At 35.6% G+C, this 16288-nt stretch overlaps 1 protein-coding gene across 10 annotated transcripts in view; it reads right to left on the bottom strand.

Moving 5' to 3' along the window:
* rims2a (regulating synaptic membrane exocytosis 2a) overlaps positions 1–16288 on the bottom strand; it is a 275234-nt gene that overhangs the window by 219646 nt on the left and 39300 nt on the right. For 8 of the 10 annotated variants that reach the window (XM_041245600.1, XM_041245603.1, XM_041245602.1 and 5 more), the window contains exons 2-3: positions 15112–15144; positions 14396–14482 (exon numbers count right to left, since the gene is read on the bottom strand). The exons of the other annotated variants lie outside the window; for them this stretch is intronic. In XM_041245600.1, the coding sequence (XP_041101534.1) occupies positions 14396–14482; positions 15112–15144 (120 nt within the window). The remainder of the gene's footprint in view (positions 1–14395; positions 14483–15111; positions 15145–16288) is intronic. 10 annotated transcript variants of the gene reach the window in all.

Here is a 16288-nt window from a genome sequence, read left to right as displayed (position 1 = left end):
GTGGTCCAGTGGTTAAAGAAAAGGGCTTGTAAACAGGAAGACCCCAGTTCAAATCCTGGCTCCCTCCCTAACTTGCTGCGTGACCCTGAGCAAGTCACTTAGCCTGCTTGTGTTCCGTCTTTCAGGTGAGACGCTGCTGTAAGTGAATCTGCAGCTGATGCATAGTTTACACACCCTAGTCTCTGTAAGTTGCCTGGGACAAAGGTGTCTGCTAAATAACCTAATAATTGAAAATAAGGTAATCTGTCCAAATTATAAATGTTGTGAGATCTTGAAACAAGCTATTCAGTATGTGAAAGCTTTACACCAGAAGCCATGCAAGCTTTTGAAGAAAAGTTTTTAAAATTGTCCCAGACAATATAAATAAATACATATTTTACTTTGTAGCAAATCTAAAATAAGTTACAGAGAAATCAAACTGCAGTGTATATGGATGTGACATTCAACAGAGCTAAAGACAATACAACATAAGCATTACACTGCATGGATCAGGAAAGACTGAATAATAATAATAACCGTATATTTAAAATAACCTACTTAAAGCTGGAAAGCTTCTATACATCTAAATTATCATTTTGAGTCTACCACTGTGATTATGCAACATGCCTACCTGTGGGACAACATAAAATGTTAGGTAATGCAGACGAAACCAGCTTGAATTGGACATATAACAAGTTTACAGCACAATTCCCTATTCATTCTGACAAACCGACTTTCACCATGAGGTGCGTCTGTGTTTAATGACACAGCTTTTTTTTATTTATTTTTTTAACACCACATATATACACTCAGGGTCACCCTATGTAATTTGTTTCCTTCCTTCAACCAGCTAGGAGATGGCACTCATCACATGCTTCACAAATGCACATAAACCACCTATGTCCCTTCATCTGCTGATACCAGCGCTTTAAAGAATAGACTGTGTCACATGTAATCGTGTTTAGCCAATTCAGACAGAATATAGCTTCCTACAGGCTATTTCTGAACTTTATTCCTCGTGACAACACTAGCTTAAATCTTCAGTGTCTTTTCTCCATCACTCTGAAGTGCAATCGCTTCAATTACTGTGCCTATCCCAGTGTTAACTTGCATCAATAGGAATATTACACTGAATTGTATTAGATACCCTAAAACAAAACAAAACAAAACATTCACATGACCTCTACCTTCTACTCCTAACAAATATTGACTAGTTTAAATAAAACTGAGGTCAACAAACTGCCATGACAATTTAACGCAATATTATTCTGACAGTTACGTCTGATGTCTGTAGTAGCAATCTCTTTACTAAGGGTTGAACACATTCTCCTGCAGGAATCTTCTGCACCAAGACGGGAACCCTCGTCCAGAACTTCAGTTATTAGCTATCCTTAAAATTGGCAGCTAGGGATCCATCCCCTCCTCCAGTAGAAAGTGCCAGCTTTGTTTATAAAAGAAAATGTGTTGACCAATTATGGCATTATGGATTTTTCCATTAGAAAAGTGCGCCCACATCACTGTTTTGATTCACTAGAATAAATAGAGGATACATGATTGTTCTAAGTGATTAATGAATGACAGATAACATTACAGCTGAGTGATGAAGTTGATCACTGCCTTTTTTACTTAAACTTCTATGGCTACATTCTGTTTGCCCACTGAAACTAACTAGGGTTGCAACATCTTTGGAACAACTCCACTGGTAGTTGGGATTGCCTAAACTTTACATATAAAAGTTTGGGGTGTAAATCACAGAAAATACCATGGTCAATTTCTATCAAGATTTGCAAACCATCTGTAATTGTGAAAAGGCTCATAACAGACAATAGATCACAGTTCCACGAGTATACACTAGTCAATCAAACTTGGATCCATAACATAATGTTTATGAGGCTGGATTTCAGAATCCAGTCCAGCAACCAAATTCTACATTCGTTAGCTTAAAGTCCAGTTAAATATCTAGAGATTTATAGACCACTCTCAATACAGGTGGCTTCTGGGATATTGTATTTGCATTATAAAATCACATATCAGAAATCAACCAATCACAGTGAAGTAGTTTGCCAAAATTCCAGTACATCTTATCCTGTGTACAGATTTAATTCCGTGCAATACTCAAAAATCTAAACCAAAAAAAAACAAACCTGGTACCATTTGTAAAATGGATCATCCTATTAACTTAGCTTTCTTTAATGTTTTTTGACCTTAACCCTAGTTTCTCTGAAGAAAATATTTCCAAAATTGCAAATAGAAAAGCACTTTTATAAAGAGTCTCACCCACGACAAGGTACTTGTTGGCCTTCACAGGACTGTGGCCATTGAATTTGGATTGAACCATTTCATGACTGGGGGAAGAGGTGGTTAAAGGTATGTTTTACAAAAATACTAACATTGTTCATTTTTAAGCTGTTCCTGAATACAATCTTCATTTCTGTGATTTGGAATAAGTTAATAAGTCATGCGCAGGGTGTCTCTTATTGTGTCACCTGAATTGCATGAGGCATTTTCTTATAGAACAAGACGTATTAACTTATAGGAGAGAATCCCATGAAACAAAATGCCTGATAATCCATTTTTTATATAGCAAAATGTTCTCAACAGACTTTTAGGCTCTATGAAGCAAAACTCAAAGACGATTCCTGACTTATCATCGCTGTTATGCATTGTCTTTATTCTGCCGAAGCAGTTCCTTAGGGGTCAAATAGTTATGTAACTAATCCAGCACTCTAGGTGATGTTTTTGTCTTAGTGATTTATATGATCCCAATGCACCTATGTATTTCCTAATGTACCTTAGGCAGTTACTTGCCAAGCTTAAACAGCCACTTAGAACTGTTAACAGAGATATCAACTTGATAATGTTTTCATTCTGCAACACCAACATGTGGGTAATACTGAACACACACAACAACCTTGTAGTAGGATGAGCTGACATAATCAAACTGATTTTGCCAGTGACCCCAGTTGGTTTTGATCACGGAACAGCAGATGGGATGGATTAATAACTCACCAGAACAGATATGAACTCTGCCTTGCTTAAACGGTGACTGAGCTGATCATTTCAAAAAGGAATGTTCAAAAACAAAATTCAATATGCTGACACTGCCTAATGCTTTACATTGATGTGAATGATGTTTTACTGGCACTGACAGGTCTAACATCTGTCAATCCTAATTTGAAAATATCCTCCCACCTTCCTTTGGTACCAGATGACACCTTGCACTTAAAAGACTTTTTGGGAAACACTGAATTTTTCATTCAATAAAAGTGCAGTTTCAGTATTTAGCTCCCAAAACGCTAATCTCTTAAGAATCAAAAGTAAACAATAAATATTGCACTTCCAGTTATCAAGATGTTGTATAGGTTTAAACTAACACAATACAAATAATCACACGAAATATTCTCTTAGGGCCCAAGAAGAATTCTGTTAATTGGATTTCATTCCTCCTTGAACTGTGGATAATTGAGACTTCAATAGATCCTTTTTTACATCCAAGAACCAAGAGCAGATATCCACTACCGGCCTCAGAGTGACAAAGACCAGCCCTGCCGATGTCCGTTTGATCTCATCAGACATCTGTCCAGAAGGGTCCACTGTAGCGCAGTAACGAGAAACAGTCTGACTCCACTTCTCTTCAAAGCCACAAAACCACTTTTAGTTAGAAGATGTGTAGAATTGATCAATCAAAAGATCAAAGAGTGACATCACAGAAATGTTTTAATGGATGGATATGCACAGACAACCAATTCAGAGAGAACTGTAAAATATGTTTTTTTTACTGTTTGAAAAAGTTTGTGAACCCCAATGATAATTATGGAAATTCCATAGTTTTACCATGATAGCATTCTTGAATTAAATATCCAATAGGGTTTATATTAACCAATTCCATGTCATTTGAAACAAAATTATGTATGAATTAGACAAAAAAAGATTAAGGGTATGTGAAAAAGTAAGTGAACCCCTGGTTTTATCATCAAAATGTTGTGGCAGGACCTGAAGCAAGCTTTCCATGCAAGGAAGCCCTCAAATGTCATCGAGTTGAAACAGTTTTGTAAGGAGGAATTGGCCAAAATTCCTCAAAACTGATGTGAGAGACTGACCAACAGTTACAGGAAACGCTCAGTTGAAGTTATTGCTGCTCAAGGGGGTGCCACCAGTTACTGAATCTAAAGATTCACATACTTTTCCATACATGGATATTAAATGTTGAATCATTTGTGGATGAATAAATGTTGAAAAAGAATCATGTTTTTGTGTCATTTGTTTCATCAGGTTATCTTTATCTATTATTAGGACTTAGATTAAGATCTAGTAACATTTTAGGTTTGAAATATGTGAAATATGTGAACAATTGATAAATATAAACTATTAACATGTCTATTTTTGAAAGGATTCTTACTTTACAGCATTTTTTCACACCTGCCTAAAACTTTTGCACAGTACTGTATATATATAGTCTACTGCCACATCTCAGTATTTTACAACAGTGACATGCATGTGACATAACACCCAAGAACAGTGTTATCCATCACTAGCCAAGGAATTTAATATAATCAGTGTTTCAATTTACTTGAGCCAAACCAGTCCCCAAGTTGCCTGCTTTTTTGCATATTCAAATGCACACATACACTTCAGCCATCTGGCACCAGAGGCTTCAGATACTCAAAAATCATTATCATTTCATGTCCCTAAAATACCATATTTTCTAAAGGAAGGTGCACTCTCACTGCCACTGGCACAGGGTACAATATGTGGTTTACATGACTAGAACTCGATCAATGCAGACTGAAAGGCTTACTTGAAAATGGCACATGGAGTCGAAATGCTTCCCACGTCAAAGGAACAATAACTGACAGGCTTACAGCATCAGCAGGATCTCAGTATAGAAGCCTCTTTAACTTTTATTGCCTTTCACTGGTCTCTGCCTGATCTTCTAAAGGTATGTTACCCTGGCAAGTAGTTACGCTGGAAAGCCAGGACTTTATAAAGTCCACCATAAATGAAAATTCATCAATACTGTACACAAAGTCAAAGACTGGCATACCATCCCAAACATAGTCCAGAAGTTGGTACATTGAAATAGGTTTGTCTTTGGCGGCGTTTTCCTCACAACCTGTTTGCAGTATTTATCAGGAAATGCGTTGCTATGCAGTTCTGATTTAAGAAAACCAAAAAATCGTCCGTACCAATGCAGATTACTCAATTCATAGTCATTTAGGGGAGGGGATATTTAAACGTCCATGTTTGCTTACTAAGTAGGAAAATAACGACTCTGAATATTGTGATAAGAGCTTCAAGCATTGCCATGAAGATAAAAACATTAACACTTAACTATTACAACATTATACAACAACAACATTATACAACAACAACATTAACACATTAACTATTTTTGTTTTTACAATTTTGTATGTGAATATACCTGTTTACACACTAGTTTCTTTTGAAATGTTTGAAGTAATGCTTTATATGTGGTAAGTTAGAAAATAAACCCTTTATGTTTAATTGTTCATTTAAATATGGTGTTTGGGCTATGCAGATGTTTGATATGATGTGCTTTAATAAAACTTTTGAGTTGTGTCCGATAGTTTGTCTTTCATTTTAATATTGATGGTGTTTAAAATGTACCAGCAGTTGTAGGTATGAGTATTACCGTGGTGGTTCTAGTGTTGAGGTAGTCTATAAATGTACAGTGTGTGTGTGTGTGTGTGTGTGTGTTGGGGGTGTCTATGTTTTGTATAGCCTTTCTGCTGGAGATTATGGTGATATTAAGTCAGAAAAACAGGGTCTTGTCTGATGAAACCTCGTGAGCCACAAGCACGATTCCTGCTCCGGTTTACAAGGCTTTTTACAGCTATTTTTATCGTGAGAAAGCGAATGACCCTGCCCTTAAAGTCATGCTGCAAAAAGGACGTCCTTTTGCTGTTTCAGGATGTATTTGCGTGACAACGTCAGTCATGACTGAGGAATCGATTTTCAAGTGCATGTAAACCAAGCCTTTGTCTCCAAGGTAAAAAAAACACAGTGGGCTCAAATTAGTGTTTAAAGGAGTCCTGGAAACTACATGTTTCCTAGGGTTTATCAGTAAAACAATAATGTTTGATTACTTTTGTAAAACCAAAGCCATGTGCACTAACTATCTGCATACAGATACACAGATGCACAGTACACTGAAATTGTATTGAACTTTAATATCCTAACAAACATACCTTGTTAATAAATAAAATGCTATTAAATAAACTACATTGTTTGTTGGACCTATATATTTCCAATTTATTAATGTTTACACACTTGTAAAAAAAATCCATCAAAAAAGTGACTTTTTGGTTGCAAATTGCTTTGCTGTGGACATAAACTGTAGGACTAGGTGTACAAGCTGTGACTGGGTCTTTAAATATAGTCACTTATAAATGTTTAACCACTAAACACAAATAGCCTGGCTTCAAGTTTCCTTTGCATCTTTAGTATGAATGTGCATTTGTGACCAAGCTACATGGTACTATACAGGGCCATGTTTATAATCCATAAGCAAATGAATCTCAATCCTGCAGATAATATTTTTGACTGGTTGCATCCGCTTCAGCTAGATGCAGTTGCTCAGTCACCTTCTTGTTATATTTCAAAGTAAAATCCAAGACTGCTTCCTACACTATCACAACTCCAGTGTGGAAGGAAGTCCTGCAGCCATGCTGCAGCATTGTGTGTGCGTGTGTGTGTTTCTGTGTATGTATTTTTATGACACATGTCAATCCCCTGTAACCCAGACATGAAACACTCCCTGATATCATAATATCAAGATGAGTTCACTCCTCATATCTTTTACAACATTCACTTGGGTCTTAAATTATTAACTGGCACTATCCTTTTACTGCATGCTGTGGTGTCAATGCTAAACTGACAGGCTTCCTTTTTCGAGAAATGGAACATAAAAAAAAAAAAAAAAAAAAACATGTGTAATTGTTGTAGACAGCCATTATCGATGTGTTAAAATGCACCAGTTTCAGGACATAAACCTGGCATTTACTGACACCCACAATTGTATGCAGTGTATTACCTGTCATGGCAGCACCCTCTCTACACAGATAAGTAATCGCTGAGACTTTTCAAGAGGCTGTACAGTTAATGTCAATAAAATAAACAAGGTTAACAACTGTTCCGTTTTACTTTTTGATACAACAGACCAGCTGTCTTTATGATTCTGGGAATCTCCTTCTCTAGACTCAAAGAATTTACACAAAGAGAAAAGTTATGGTAAAGCAGTCCCAATCAAGACTGGTCTGCGCCCTTTGAAATATTAGACCCAAACACTGAAACCTCAGTTTTAACAAAACAAAACAAACACAGGAACAAATAAAAAGGTTTAAACAAAACTCTTCAAAATACACAAAACATTATAAACACAATACAACTCCCAAGCAATGGCTATCGCTGTGTTTTCTTTCTCTCTTTTTTCTTTCTTTTTCTCTCTATTCAACCAATCAATCGATCACCACCTGGCCACAGTCCACACTTCTTCAATCACATAATTAAAACATTCCACACTTTCTACACTCTTCAATCAAACAGACAATTAAACCAAATTTAAAGTGGGTGGCTATGCAAAGGTGGCCATCTTGGCCCCAGGCTGTTCCTCTAGATCTGAGTCAAAATGCCCGCCAGCCACCAAACACACACACGTTATCCCCCCCCCTTCCCCTTGGGTAAAACAAACATGGCTGCAGCCAACCACCTCCTTCCCAATGAAACTAAATTAGCACTTTTCCACAAAAATGGACCACAGCATGTTTGGCAAAAAAAGAGAAAGCCTTGAATTAAGAACACCTTGTACCCACCTAAATTTCATTAACAAGATGTTACATACTTGTTAAGAATGATCATAAAGGTCTGACAGACGTAATAAAAGCAGAAGCAGGTCACACAAAATACTAAAGCAGGTACCAATCTTGAACAAATGCTTTAAATGATATAAGTTTATTTGATTTTTGACTAATGAGTGTCCTTAATTGGTTACCTTGAATTCTAGTATAATAAGCCTGAGGTGGCGAAACTGTTACAAAGTTGCTTATTTACTCTCCCAATCAATTTCTCCATCCTGTGAAAATAAATGTAGGCTTGTAAGATCCCAAGAGTTCCTTGGAAGAGAAAGCCACAAAATAAGCGTGCTGGCGTCTTACTATTACCAAGTTACAAACTCCAAAGGGTGTTAATACATGAAATGTTATTTTCTTTGTGGTGGTACTGGGATAGGCTTAAAACAAGAGTTTAGTTTTCTATGACCTTTCACAAGACAAAAGGCAAGACTATGAAAAGTCTGATAAAGAGATATACTTGATAATTGTAGTTCTGATATAGAGATAATAAATAACATTTTTATAATATTATGATATTATTATAATAAAAATTAGTCATTTAGCAGAAATCACTTTATACAATAGCAACTTTGAACTAGTCTCTGATGAATATGCATCAACAACTGCGTAGTCATTTACAATAGGACCTTGGTTTAAATGTCATCCGAAGGAACTCTAGCAGTGTTAGAGTAGGCTTTTGAGATCGTACAATCGATTTATTGGAAAACATTCTAAATTTGAGTGTACTATGAAACTATTATATATATATATATATCTATATATAATATAGAGAGAGAGAGAGAGAGAGAGAGAGAGAGAGAGAGAGAGAGAGAGAGAGAGAGAGAGAGAGAGAGAGAGAGAGAGTTGCAGACAAAAGTATTTGGGCAGTTTACAAAAATGAGAAAACACAAAGTGATTTCTGTAATTTGTAATCATTCTGTTGAAAGATATACATTAAAGTATTCAGATTCAGCTTTATAATATAACATGCATAAAATGAAAAATAACATGCAAAAACCAATTTCATACTTTGACAAAAGTATTTGGGCTCCCTTCCATTAGTATTTTGTGTGCCTCCTCTTTGCTTCATTTACAGCTTGCTGTCTTTTTTATATTTTGAAACCAGTTCCTGGCATCTTTCCAGAGATATTGTTGCCTGTTCTTCAACACACACAGCTTTGAGTTCTGCAATCAACTTTGGTTTCCTTTTTGCAACAGCAGCCTTCAAGTCAATTCACAACATCTTGATGGGATTCAAGTTTGGGGACTGGGATGGCCAATACATAACTGTAATCTTCCTTTTTTCAGAAATTCCTTTGTAGACTTCGCAGAATGCTTAGTGTCAGTATCTTGCTGGAATAAAAACTAAATGTCCAATAAGCCTTCTAGCATTGGTAAACAAATTAGAGGGCAAACTATCTTGATATTTTGCAGTATTCATTGATCCTTCTACAATTCAGATGTTGTCCGTGTCTGAGGAAGAAAAACAAGCCCATGCCATCACACACCCTCCACCATGTTTAACACTGGGCATGATGAACATTTCTTTAAATTCTTCTCCTCTCCTCTTCCAAACATATTGTTGCTTTCTTGGTGAAAAAAGTTATATTTTGGATTCATCTGACCATAAAATTTAGTTGAAAAAATCATCAGGCTTCTTCAGGTATTCAATAGAAAACTCCAAACACTTTCTTTTGTGTATTGTTTTTAATTTAATAAAGGTTTGCATCTTGGTTTTCGCCCATGGACATTCATTAAGGTATTGTTGAATTGTTCGCTCGTGAATTTCTTGGCCACCTTCTCTCAGTTTTTGTGTCAAATCTTTTGCAGTAATCCAAGGATTTTGCTGGGCTGCTTGAATGATTCTTCTTCTAAATTTTGTAGAAATCTTTCTTGGTCTTCCACACCTGTAGCTAGTTGCAGTAGTTCCTGTTCTCCTGTGTTTGTCAATAATAGCCCACACAGTGCATTTCGGTAAACCAAGTCTTTCTGCTATTTCTCTGGTAGTTTCTCTCGTTTCTGTTTAGTTGTATTTACCATTTTCAGATCTGTGCTGTACTCTTTAGTTTTAACCATTTGTGGTGCTTTATTGAATCACAAATGTCCAATTTATTTTTCAGCACTTGATGATTATGTATTTATTTATTCTATAATTATCATCAGGTGTTGGTTTTCAATCATGTTGTCAAAAATTAGCAATAAATGTTTTTTTTTTTTTTTTTTTATATACAAAATATGTTGATTGTCCAAATACTTTTGTCAAAGTATGACATTAGTTTTTGCATGTTATTTTTCATTTTATGCATGATATGTAAAAATGTGTTGTTATCATAAAGCTGAATCTCTACTTTAATTTATATCTTTCAATAGAACACAGAATGTTTATATATATATATATATATATATATATATATATATATATATATATATATATATATATATATTGTACATGTATATACTGTGAACAAAAATTGTTGTCGAACAAATGCGTTTACGAAAAATGTAGTACGATTCTGCCTGAAGATCAGGCTTGTAGTATCTTATCTAAAATCCTGATAATAATAGATTTTTTTGTCAATTATTTTTATATATGTATAATACATATATATATATATGTATATATATATATATCTATATATGTATATATACATACATATACATATACATATACATATACAGTATATATTCAAGAGAAGGTTGCATGCGCTCACTGCTTGATTAGATATTGTATAAACTGAATAAAAGCTTTATTAAAGAATGTACTGAGTTTTAGGGAGTCCCTGTAAATAGTTGCAGCACCTGCAAGGCCACGACATCTAATGCTGGTGTGAAACAGAATTCTTTTGGCAGCTTAAGTGATAAAGATTTGAAGCAAACGGAATGATGTGACCAGAATAATGTGGGCTATTGGGTGAAACAAAGAAGTGGTTATGAAAGATTTGAACAGCTGTATAAGTGCTGTATAAAACAGGCTTATTTAGAGCTCTTTGTTGGAGGAGGAAGACTGAAATAAGGGCTGCAGCCTTTCTCTCTGGAATATAGGTAAATATTGCTGCCTTCTGTATTTTTCATGATGTCAATAAAGTTGATAAAACTTAAATCTTGTTGTATTTGAGCACATCATTTGGGTCAATCCACAAAATAACACTCACTTATGTGAGGCAGTTAACAAGGTTTTACATTATCTAGATTATGCAATAAATCCTTTATTTTACTGTCGAAACCAAATGATTGCCAGCTGTGTGATTCTGTTCAGGTGACATGCTGGGGTAAAGAGACCTGACAATGTTTTCCAGTTGATTTCATATTCTATTTTAAGTAGCCTCGCCTTAGGGGTACAAACTGAACAATGACATCATCTGTTCTGTGGGTAATGTAACCTAGTCAAAAGCATGACTAAGCCTGTACTCAAAAACACCTTGCGATTCGGAAGCAAACATATTGCTGTTCTAACCCACACAGAAGGCCTAAAACATGTCTGATACACACAAAGACTCATCTGCCTTTGTCTTTGAAGTATGTTCAGTTGATTGTCAGCATGTACAGTACACTACAGTTTTGTCTTGACAGTTGTGGGAAAGAAATGTTTTTAAGACCTAACCTTTTACCAAACACGTCAACAATACCATACTAACTACATTCATGTTATCAAAAACCTCATATTCTATAACTGCTATATGAACAACATATTTTAATTGCCAACTACAGAGCTCGAGTGATCCTAAATAGTTTATTATGTCGGTCCCATCTGCAGTCCACAATCCAATTGGCATCTGGATGTTACACAGCCTACCCTCAGTACTTTCATGATAGCATAATGAAGTCCTCTATTATGCCTAAATATATATTTTTTCAGCATTCAGCACATCTAGCCTACTTACATTGGATACTCATTAGTTTAATTCCTCCTTTGAATCGACTTCTCACAGTACATTGTATTTCAGACTTGTACTGTCAGAGACCCAGCTCAGATCTGGTTGATATAGTCCATCTGCCAAAGGAAATATACATGAGCAATATCACCTCAATCTCAGTGGCAGATTGGAAACTTGGCATTATACATCTTAGGCCACTATGTGTGTATGTGAAACCCACTGACCCTTGTTTTTAACAAGAGCAAGTTTGTCTCCTAAATATGAAAAAGTATAATATGGACCTAAGATTTGAATGGTTTACAATGTGCGTAGTGTATATATCTCAATGAAGTTACCAGCGATTCTACCTTACATATCTAAAAAATCTCCTTTACTTGCAACTTAAGCTTTAAACCCAGATGAACTACTGACCTCACCTGCTTGCAACCTGTGAACTTTATCAACTTTCTTATTTTACTATGTCTTATGATGGCTTTCATAAAGCTGTTCACAAAAACAGCTTCTGAAGGCTCTTGGCTGCCTGTATGCCACTGTTATTTTCAGCCGTCATTCTGCAGGGGATCTCATTCAGAAGCGGAATCTGCTTCCACTGGGGGGGGGGGGGGGGGGGGGATTAAACTGAATCTGTAAATATAATTTCCTCTGCGTACAATGTTATGGGAAGAGACAGAATTTTGTTTTAAGAAACAGTTAGACAGCAGCTGGATATCCACAATAGTTCTATGAGATGTATCATGTCAAAGGTCCCCGTCAGGGTGAATCCACCCATGTTGACAGCACATTCACACTTCAAGCAGCATTGAAGGTTTCAATAGTAATGAACTTTAACTAATGATAAAAGCATTTTTTGTATCCTTGCTTTACTGCTAATAAGACAGGGTGTATGGTTGGCCACGTGGTTTCAAAGATAGCACAGGTGCCTCTGGGGGTGAAACAATCAAGTCTGCTTAAAACTGATATAAAAGCTCGCCATGACCTACATCCACCATTTGTATGCACATGTAACAATGTAAGTGTTAGATACTGACAGACAGACTAGCATTCCCTTACATCACCTCATTCTGACACCCTCACTAAAGAAAGTGCAAACCAAGTTTCATCACAACCAGATAATTGGTTCTCTAGATATATATAAACCTATTTTAGCTACACTTTTTTTTTTAAATCAATGTGCAGCTAAACTCTCCATTTCAAACTCATTCTGTTCACTTTGAATATAACCCTTCCCCTCCATGTTGGTCCCATGCTTTGGTTTCCAGACAGCGCGAGTCTCTTTCTTGTTAGAACTCCGATTAGCACATTCTGTGCCGTCCTGCATTACTAAAACTGAGACAGATGATTGACGCATAATTCAATATCTGATTTGAATTGAACACTGTCCAGCATAGAGAACACCCAGAGACTCAAATGCCTACGGGGAAACAAGTTCTAGATGTCTTAATTTGTTTCAAACTTAAAAGTTTATCTTCAAACCTTCAAGTTTTTAATTAACTCTTATTTTTGAATAGATAAAATCCATATTAATGTTAAAAAACTATGCAACAAACTACTTTGAGTGCTTATTATATTTACTTAGATGTTTTGGTACTAGTTTTCCAAAAAGAAAGTGTTTATTAAAGGTGGGAGTAAATGCTTTGAACATATATCTCTAACGTCTAGTTTCACAGACCCTGATTAGCAGTAATCTTGGACTACCTTACCTAAGGTAACATTATACCCCTTTTCCACTGGCACAACAGAGCCATGAGGACCCCAGGCTCTCATGGTATAGGTGGTTTTCGACTGGCTATTTGTCAAGCCGAGCAAGGACCAAACCATGAAACTCTGGCCTTATTAAAGCATGTATGTGCACTGGCACGAATGCATTTGTTTTTAGAGTTTACACATTAACACAGTGTCTTAGCTTTTGTGCCAGTGTAAAATGCGTATTTTTTTCTGAAATTAAGTTAAAAAAAAGTTCAACTACCTTAAAAAGTATTTAAAATTATTTTTCAAGCCTTTGTTTCAATGCATTGTAAGACAAAATAAGGGGCAGCTCCTCCAGTGCTTACCCTTTCACTGGTCTATTCTAATTTCTATAATGCAAATAAGGCATGAGTTTGTTTGGGGAGAAACAAATCTTATGCCCCTCAGTTCTGTACAGTCAAAAGGTAATCATGACCACATTTCTCTCAATAAATTAAATATATGGAAACTATGAAAATGTTTTAACAGGAATACAAAGGTAGATATTTTTATTTTTTTTATTTCAAGTTAACACTTGGCAAAAAAGGAGGCTCTTGGACTTGAGAAGTGCTGAGGTCTACTTATACTTGTAATATTCTGTGGAAGAAAGCAATTAACACAGAGAAATCACACATTTGCTACCCACAGTTTATTTTAAAACAGAGAAACCATCTCACAAACAGAAGCTCTGCCACACGGAAGTGATGGTAAATCATATTACCCACGACAGGGAATCAAGTATTAAAATATTAATGAATGATATGGAAACCCCTTTTGTATTAAAAAAGGCACTAAAATAAATACCATTTACCCATGTAGTTTACATGCGTAGATAGTCTAGTGTCCCATACAGGATAGAGATACAGTAAGGGGGTAACTAATCAAGTCATTTGTTTAAACATACTCTCCAGTATGTTTAAACACTACAAGGGACCATAATTAGTCTATGCAGAACAGCTTACTTACGTCTCAGGCTCCTTTTCATTTAGCAGGTTTTGCTGGGGCTGAAGAACGTTATTTACCAGCTCAGTGATCCCACTAAAGGGAAACCACCTGTTTAAATAAGCAAATAATGTGACTGAACAACCAAAGAAAAATATGTCGCTGTGGGCTCAATGTTCTGTTACCATATCCAATACTATCATAATAATAATAATAATAATAATAATAATAATAATAATAATAATAATAATAATAATAATAAATTTTAGTATCATAATAAGTTTAGTTCATAATTTCAATGGCGGTTACCCTACAGCCAATGGGAATGGGAGCTGCGGTAAGAAGTCAGCCAAAAAGGATACAAAAAATATATACATATAGAGATATATATATTATATATATATATATATATATATATAGATATATATCTATATATATATATATATATATATTATATACGTTATACAGTTACCTAGTCCAAACAGTGTCAATTGATCAGTTATTTGAGTCCAAAAAGCAGCACATCTGCGTAGGTCGGATTTACACCTATATGTGGATGAAGTAAGCAGCTGCGGGCAGCTTTCTTACAAGCCAGTCAGGAAGCAGATGACACCCTAAGGTGCAGCCTAGTAAGGTATTAGAAACACACCGAATATCAAAGAAGCTACAAGAAGCACAGGGCACACAGCAAAGGTAGAGGGTTTAAAGCCTACTGCACTTTCAGGTTATTGATTACTTACTGTGGCGGCTGAGGTTTTGTTTCTTCTTTGACCCTAAAAAGATAAGTTTGCACAGCTCAGTGCTCAGCCGTACAAAACTTAAAAATAAATAAATAGATAAATAGATAAATAAATAAATTAAACAGTTTAAGCTACATTACAGCTCCACTGCAGGGGGCAGGCTCTGTGGAAAATAAATATAGGCCATTGCAATGTTTAGCATGCAGATTTATAATATCAGGAATATATCACTCACAAAACAAGGAAAAAAAACAAAAAAAACCATAAACATACAGTGGAGCATGAATTGTGTCAGCTAATATAAGATAACTCCTCTTACTCTAAACACTATTGGAAATATTGAATTCTATCACAAACTTAATATATTAAAGGAGAAATGTACTCGAAATAACAAGGCTCTCTAAATACTCTGTATACATAACAAATGCATCTCGCGGCACCAACTTTGTTAAAAAGTCGAGCTGGAAATGACGTCGCTGTTACGTCATATCGTTGACAGCCACCCACACCAGTGAACGCCGGCAGGGTGAATTATGTCGGAATGCAAAGTGTTCGGGTGCAAAAGTAACAAAAGGAAAAACTGTAACAGTAAAGTATTTTGGTGTGCTTTAACAAAACAAATGCTACATAATATAGGAATGGGACATCCGCTCAATAGAATACTATTGACTATAATTAATACTGTGACTATAGAACGAGTCAACGACAGGACGGCACACAAAGCGCGACAGAAGGGAGCTCCAATACATTCAATGTTAATTTGTTTTAATGGTTTTTGTACAATATACTGCTCAAGGAAAGGCTGAAAATGTGTCAGAAGCTTTAAATAACATGTTTTCTATTGAAATGGTTATGTATTAATTTGCATTACAGTTCCCCTTTAAAAAGCATTACAACAAAAGGTAAGGTCCCCCAAATTTTATTAGATTTTCAATGTTGTATCTCATGAAGTAGTATGTGTGATAATAATGTATAATAAACACCAGGAATAAAAGCAGTTAAGGTGAATGTGTACCAATAAGCGCTTATTATTAAAAAGTAAACATCAATACATACATTGTGTGTTGTGATATGAGTTACAGACCTATGGCTGTGGGTGTTATGAGGCACGTCTCTGCAGGTGTAAAACTGCACCGTTGTGATATTTCATCACATCACAACACCCTGAAGTCTCATA

Source organism: Polyodon spathula, chromosome 3 (assembly GCF_017654505.1).
Source record: "Polyodon spathula isolate WHYD16114869_AA chromosome 3, ASM1765450v1, whole genome shotgun sequence".
NCBI lineage: Eukaryota > Metazoa > Chordata > Actinopteri > Acipenseriformes > Polyodontidae > Polyodon > Polyodon spathula.
This window is presented reverse-complemented; position numbering and strand designations above follow the sequence as displayed.